The 8,024-nt window shown below is 40.3% G+C and overlaps 1 protein-coding gene across 1 annotated transcript; it reads left to right on the top strand.

The window, feature by feature from the left end:
- Positions 1-218: 218 nt before the first annotated feature.
- On the top strand, positions 219-2,212 carry sp5a (Sp5 transcription factor a). Its single transcript, XM_079170448.1, has 2 exons — positions 219-386; positions 719-2,212. Exons 1-2 carry the CDS (start codon positions 336-338, stop codon positions 1,796-1,798), a joined length of 1,131 nt encoding a protein of 376 aa, XP_079026574.1. The 5' UTR covers positions 219-335; the 3' UTR covers positions 1,799-2,212.
- The last annotated feature ends 5,812 nt before the right edge of the window (positions 2,213-8,024 follow it).

Below are 8,024 nucleotides of genomic sequence, written 5' to 3'. Positions count from 1 at the left end.
TCCAGACCAACAAACACACCATAGGAGCTTTGTGGATTCAAAGGATTTGCTTTCCCCTCTCAAAGAGCCGCTATTCTTTGATGATTGGGCAGCGGCAAACTTCAAAGTAATAAATCTTATTTCTGACTGGCTGGCGGCCCACCAAAGTCCTTATCAAATTCTAAGAAGTGATCCCTCACTCTTCAGATAGACCAAGGATATCTCGGAGAGAGGAAGCACTGAGGAGTGGAGACCTGCTCGACGCGATATTTTTTACTGCGAATGCACATATTTATCTAAATTAGTGCTTTTATTTTGTATTCGTTTTCATCGAGACGGAGGAGGACGTTTTTACCATGGCAGCAGTGGCTGTACTGCGGAATGAAACACTCCAGGCTTTTCTCCAGGTTTGTGCGCAAGTTTCTGTTTACTTTGACGACTTTAGTAACTCGTAAACTTACTCTTCCGAGTTGATTTACGTCCGGGTAAACGAGTCTTTTAATCGTCTAGTGTCATATAATTTTATTCCTGACGCTTATTGTTTGCGTCTGAATGACTTCTGCTGCAACATTAAGACAACTTTAATGTCACAGCATCGCGAATCAGGCTACATGGATCGATGTCGTACAGATGCTATTTAAACCGTACGTTGTTTAGACAATGCAGATGTGTTTTTTCCCTTCGTAAAGTGTGTTGAATAATGATTGTAATATAGACAATGTGTGTCTCGGTTATCCAGGATCGCACTCCAAACTCTTCTCCAGAGAACTGTAAGCACTCTCCGCTGGCTCTCCTGGCTGCCACTTGTAACCGGATCGGGCATCACCACGGATCGAACCACACAGATTTCCTCCAGGTCCCTTACGACCCAACTCTGGGCTCCCCGTCGCGTTTATTTCACCCGTGGACTAACGAGGGAACGCCTCAAAGCAGCCTGGCCAGCAACTCAACTTTCGGACTATCCTCCAAGCCCCAGCTGTCTGCGCACATCCAGAGCTCCTTCAGCTCGCACCACCACGAACTGCCCCTCACCCCTCCGGCGGACCCCTCGTACCCCTATGACTTCTCCCCCGTGAAGATGCTACCATGCTCCATGCAGTCTCTGCAGTCCTCCTGTCCTCCCACCTACGTCCCCGCCGTCAGCTACGCGGCACCGACTCCCATCCCGACCGCCATGCCAAGTTTTGTGACGGGACCCTCCGGCCTTGTGCACCAGCAGCAGAGACAGTTGTCCCCGAACCCTGGAGAGGATATCCCGTGGTGGAGCCTCCAGCAGGGGAACCACGTCACTCACTCTTCCTCCCTTGGTCCCCATCGCTTCCAGCTGCAGAGGGGCCTGGTTCTGGGACATACGGACTTTGCGCAGTACCAGACGCAGATCGCGGCTCTGCTGCACACGAAGTCTCCTCTCGCGACCGCGCGGCGGTGCAGGAGGTGCCGGTGCCCGAACTGCCAGTCGTCCACGTCCAGCGACGAGCCCGGGAAGAAGAAACAACACATTTGTCACATACCGGGTTGCGGGAAAGTTTACGGGAAAACTTCTCACCTCAAAGCGCACCTGCGGTGGCACTCTGGGGAGCGGCCGTTTGTGTGCAACTGGCTGTTCTGTGGCAAGAGTTTCACCAGGTCGGACGAGCTGCAGAGACACCTGAGGACTCACACGGGGGAGAAGCGCTTTGTTTGCCCGGACTGCTGCAAGAGGTTCATGAGGAGTGACCACTTGGCGAAACATGTCAAAACTCACCAGAACAAAAAAACCAAGTGCCACGACAAGACACTTGACCACGTCAAAAGGGAGGACACGAGGAATATGTTGTAACAGACCTTGTAGTCATGTTAATCAGTAGAAGTCACTAGTGCAATACAGTCAGTCCCACGTTAGTTCAAGTACTCAGTGAGCTGCATTTTTAGGGTATTTTTTTTCTTTATTTTGTTGGTTTCTTACATCCTGAGAATAGTCTCTAACATTGCTGGTCTGTGTAGCACATTTTTTTTGTATATATACATATATATATAAAGTTTCATGAGTTAATTTTGGGACCATGGAGAAGTTCTGGCTCATGAGTTTGAATTCACTGTCTATATCATGTCAAGGAAGACACGTGTTCAACTTGTGTTTTGATCATTGTCTTCGGTGGAAGATCTCACTCCGCTGTAAATTATATTTAATAGCTTTTGTTGAATGAAAGTGTCCGTTTTTTGCTCCATTTGGGGTGTTTTTAAGCATGCTCTTGAAAAGATCTGCTATTGTTGATATGACCCAAATACTGTGTGAGAATAAAGATTATAACATTTTCCTCAACTCTAAACTCGAATAAGTCATTTGATATTAAGTCATTGTCCCTTATATGGGCGACGAGACAATCAGGTTTTATGTGTAAAGAAATTGATTCAGTGTTACCTGGATTAGTGTGCCTTGTGAATTGTAAAACCCAGCCGTTCATTTCCAACTATTTTGTTTTGTAAAATCTAAAATATAAGTGATTTGAAGACTTTGAGGAAAAGTGTGCTAATATATAGTTTCCAGCTCTTGGTAATTGCTAAAAAAAGGGAGTATTTCAACCAAAACAAAACAATACTTAATAATACTTTGTCTAGTCTGAAAATAAATTACATTTTTTAAAATCCAAACTTTTGACCTTCTTCTACTACTGCTGCTGCTGTTGTTGTTCAACCTTTAACATAAGCAACGCGATATAGTGACAGAAGTTGAGTTGGTCTTGACTGTATTTGAAAATCTTCACAGAAATCATTAGAAATGTACATACACTGTTTGAAAATGTACAGAACAATGTTAAACCGTCAAATATAGCCATGCGAGCCTTGAAATTTGGCCGCCAACTGAGTAAAAACTGACATAAAGCGTGAAAGAAATCCACCAACCGTAGACCTGAGCGCTTCAAAGGTGCATACAGATGCTAAAATCTTCAAACTAAATTTAATTAAAGCCCAAACTCTACCTTTTCAGTAACTTCTGTCAATTATGAGGTGAGAGGTTTTTCTAAAAATTTACTTTCCAGAGATAAAAATGCAAACAACCCTTTCAAATAAATAAAATGTTACATTGAGTTCTTTGGAGAATATCACACGTTTTCTTCACAGTTGATGTTAATTGTTCTACCATTAAACTCAACTGTGGGACAGCTGTAATTTGTTAATGCACTCTAATAGATGCGGTCTATTTGTTCTGTGCCTCTGCTTTTGCATTCTACTTTTACCTCTGAGGACTTTGCAGTGACACCGTAGGCTGAGACGAGAGCCATTATCCGAGAAACGCTTTTAGCTGGAAAACCACTGTTGCTCACAGAACGTGCAGCGTGTTTAATGTCTCTCCTGTCTGACTGAGTCACTCAGACTCCTTAATGGAGAGTTAACGACAGGCCAGTTTTCTGACCAAACTCATTGGCAAAGAGCTCAGTCTTCTTTTTTTGTCCAACAGAGTGGAAAAATAATTGCATTTATAGGGCAGTTTGCACACTGACTACACCCTAACGCCTACATTAAGTGTCATGTAACATGGACTTAAAGTGCAGTAAATGAACTACTACTTGAAGATCAATATTTTATTGTGACTTCCTCCACCCAGATGTTGCCTTTGTGACTAGGGATTTAAAGTAACCTGCGGGGGACAAATAACTAGATTTTTTTAACCGTGAGGTAACTTCTTCCATATAACTAATCAACCCAGAAAAGTGGGGAACTTTTCAGTAACTAATAGATCTGACCGATGGTACAAACATCCAATTCAGTAACTCAATTCTTAGAGAGTAGCACTGCTGCCTGTCAGCAGGGTTTCCTGTCTGTCTTCTGAGAGATCAGTGAAAATGTCAGAATGAAGAGAACAACCGCTGCCATTCATTGACATTTCGAGCTGTCAGTTATCTGCCTCAACAGCGCCCCCTTTTGTAAGAAGCCTCAGTGGTTCATCAGAGCAGAACAAATATTATTGTGACAAATATAACCGACTACCACGCAGGTCCATTGGTATTCAGAAAAATACAACTAATATGTAACTAATTCCTACATAATAAATACAAGGAGTAGCGCTAGATGACAATTCAATGTAAGTTAGCTTTGCAGGTGTTGTTTGTTAACATCAGATCTATACTTTTTAATGATCATGAAATGAAAAAGACAATACAGAGTTGTCATCTATAAGTCAATTATATAAAATAGAATGAATGCGCTCCTAACTTATATGGTCAAAAATTAGTGATTGGACCTTTAAAACAAACAAAACATTGTCTGCTGCAGTTATTTATCAACTAGTTTATGGACCACATCTGTTATATCATACTGATACTGTACACTATACTATTTTGTACATGCAGCCTTGTTGTACAAGTGCTGCTATAGTAGATGTGAAAGTGAGAGTTGTGTCCAGTTTTACCAAATCCCAAGAACGGACAATCTGCACCAATATTAACATACGTTCATGACAAAAAGAGGAGAATACGAAGGAAAAGACCTACAGTAATATGATGAGATGTGACCATTTGAACTGTAAAGTCTTCATCTGCACATTTTATGATCCTATTATAAAATGATGCCTGTGGATGGATATGTTGAATGCAGCAGACTGGCTCCGCACAAAAGCATTGTTCGTCTCTGATTTGTCTTCATTGTCCAGGATGCAGTCACTCTGCTTTAACACCGTCAGAGGCTATAATGCTTAATTAGTAATAGAAAGGATATCGTATGTCGAGGCTTATGGGTTTATTTTCTTAAAATGAAAAAGATTTGTTAACTTCAAATAATCACATTACCAATGCCTGTCCATGTATGATTTGAAATTATTTCACTTCTACTGTCAAATAGAAAGAATCATTAATATTATATAATTATTGAAGAATAAATGATCATTCCTATTTAAATCGTAATCAATTGTTTTAAACAAACTGCATTGTAGTTGTAAGCAGATACTTTTCAAAGTGTTAAATGTTGACATTTTCAACATTTACTATAACTCCTGTGAGGCATCTATTTAACTTGTGTTTACACACTAAAAGTATACATAGTGCCAACACAATGGCCAGTACCATGGGTGGACAATGGTAATACTAATAGTATTATTCTCTATATTTATGGTTATTTACCCAAACTGAAACACAGTAGGGTTGTGAACTTTTTATTTCAATCAAAAGTAAAAAAAAAAAAACATACACAGACAAATACACAACAAATAACTCCCACCCCCGTCCCTGCTCAAAGTGAAGCAAATAAAGAAATAATATACACATATACACAAACACATATATATATATATACAATTACATGACAACTAAGTTGAAATGGAAAATGTGGTATGGTTGTGAACTATGGTCTACTCTAGCTCGTTCTATATCACTATCTGTGACTGTGTATTATATGGGTATCCTTTGCATTTTTAAATGTCACGTGCATATCATTTTGTACAATTCATTTATGTTGGTTTTAGGGTAAAACTTGAGCTTGTTGTGTCTAACACCGCGTCATATCCAGTTTGGTAATGTAAACTAAAATTAGCATAGTATAGCATCTGTGCTTTATTGACCCACACTGGGTCAATCTCTGAAGCAACTATTTCTAGTATGTAAACAGAAATTCAATAGTCCATACAGAGAATATTATATATTCTAATTGTGTTTACTCGTTATATTGATTAAGTATTTATTTTGAGATGCTTTTTCTCTCTCCACTTCTCAAACACCATCTGCTGATGAAGGCCATGGGATGCAACGTAAAGCTGGTATCAAATAAGTGAACCGTGTGTAAAGAATGTTTTGTCAAAGTATTTGAACTTTCAGGATTGCTGAAAGGAGAGTATAGTTTAATATTTCATTTTCAAATGTTAACTGCCATTTTTAGGAATCACAGATAACTTAGAACCTCAAAATGTGAAATTGAACGATTCGTTGCAGTCAGGTGAGCTTTGGGGATCAGGTTCAGTCAGCAGAGGGACAAACTCTTTCATCAGACGTGATCCTACTTCACTGTGTCACTGGCACTGCAGAGGCTTTTCAAAATAAAATGACTGACAAGCAGTGGCATGAATCAAATCCCTGATGTCAACAGCTGTGCTTCTCTCTGTGGAAGAGGGTTATGTACTGCTGATGTTACTTTAAGTAAGGCAAGTGGAAAAGGTTTGTCTGGACGTTTAGATATAATAATGATTAAATCTGTGAGTGAAGCTGGATTCTCTGAGAAGCGTCTTTGTAGCCCCGCAAACGCCTCTGTGTCAGTTTAAAGCCGCTGGAATATTTCAGTCATGCATCTTAAGTATTTGAATATGTATCACTAAATGTGCAACAATTAATGTTAAAGTTCAGAAAAGAACATAAAAAACAAACGTTATGTATGTTTGTTAAGATGTTAACAGTGCAAAAGCTCTGATTGCTGCACAGAAATAGGATGAAAATAATCACCTTTTTCCAAACCGAGCTCGCCCGTCACAAAAACTGAAAACGTTTGTGTTCATGTCGGATCCTGTAGTTTACAATAAGCTAATCAGGAAACGTGGTTTCCTGGGCCTTTCAGTAAAATATGACACTACTGGTGAATCATCGTACTAAGATCAGTCACAAGGTCTTGAGTCATGAAACATTAAAGAGTCACTTACAAGACAATCTTTGGACTTTTCAGGTGTCATCTAGATGATTTTAAGGAGATGAACAAAAGGGAGGCAAAATGTTAAAAACACAGGCAGTGATAAAATGACAACTTCATGTCTGGAAGTGTGATATGTGACTTAAAGGGGAGTCAACCAATCAACCAAATGACCCCTGAGGGCAGTTGGTTGAGCAACAGTGAAACAGAAATACAGCACAAAAACACATATAATACAAAATAGATCGTATACACGTTCAGTTCAGATCTGGAGTTAATAGGATATTCAGCTAATTTTGTTTCTAAACTATGCCAAAAATACATAGTAGCTCAGTGTCCGGCACACCACTTGGTTGATTTTGTATTACTTGTAACAAACCTGATGCAGTTAAAGCTGCCTGCTTGGTAGAAAAATGTTGTCCTTTTGACCCAAAAAGGGACCTTTTAATCGGATTAACTGGCTCTCTAACAGGCGCGGGACAAGAGATGTTCAGTACATGTACGAAGAAATCTTACAACGAATCCCCGCTGTGACTGAATCGGTAGCTTTTAGCAGTGGAGCTCCACTCTCTGGTGACTGAGAGCTGTGACGTACACAGTACGTTACCTCCTCCATGTGAACCTCTGCCTTCATTTTGATCTCAACGACACACCTGTAAAGTTTTGTCACTGCGTCTTTCACGGCTAGTAGACGTCTCCGGGACAACAATGTGCCAGGATGACTCACAGAGACCAACAAGGTAAAAAAACAACAGCAGCCACACTTTGTCACTGATAATGATGTGATGTCATTAATAAAAATTGTTTCAGCAGCAAATGCCCCACAACAACATATGTTTACCTTCAAGTGAAAGTTAGCTAATAAAGTCTGTATGGGAGGAGGTCAGGGTGGGAGGATGGATGACTTTTAACCATGTTTATTATAATTACCATCAGATGATGTCATCCTGTCACAGAGGCGTAAGATCAGAAAACAACAACACATCAGCGATATGTAATGTGTTATATGTACTGAAGTGTGTTTGAATGATTACACAATTGTTGGACTTTGATAAGAGTGAACAAACTAGATCTAGAATCTGAGTGAACTAAGTCAGAGAACTGGGTCAGAGAAGTGATTTGTAATTTCCATCTCTGGCCCCGGACTAAGGAATGATCAGTGTAGCTTGTTTCACAGACAACCTACTCTTTAAAGTGGACTTTGTGTGAAAGATTCAAGCGCAGCTCTTCTGTGAGTTCACACAGGAGCTTTAAGAGTCTCTAGCTGTGAGAAGGTGATAGGAGGTTTTCATGTCTCACAGGAGACCAGTTTAAAGTGCACCCAGTGGTTCGGACAACACAACAGACTCGTTCTGTTAAAGACAATAAACCTTGTTTTGTAGCGAGATGACCTCGTATTGAATCCCATCTGCAAAGCCCAGCAGCAGGAGAATGAAGCAGTAAAAAAAAACAGTTGTTCC

This window comes from Pholis gunnellus, assembly GCF_910591455.1.
Source record: "Pholis gunnellus genome assembly, chromosome: 12".
Classification (NCBI taxonomy): domain Eukaryota; kingdom Metazoa; phylum Chordata; class Actinopteri; order Perciformes; family Pholidae; genus Pholis; species Pholis gunnellus.
This window is presented reverse-complemented; position numbering and strand designations above follow the sequence as displayed.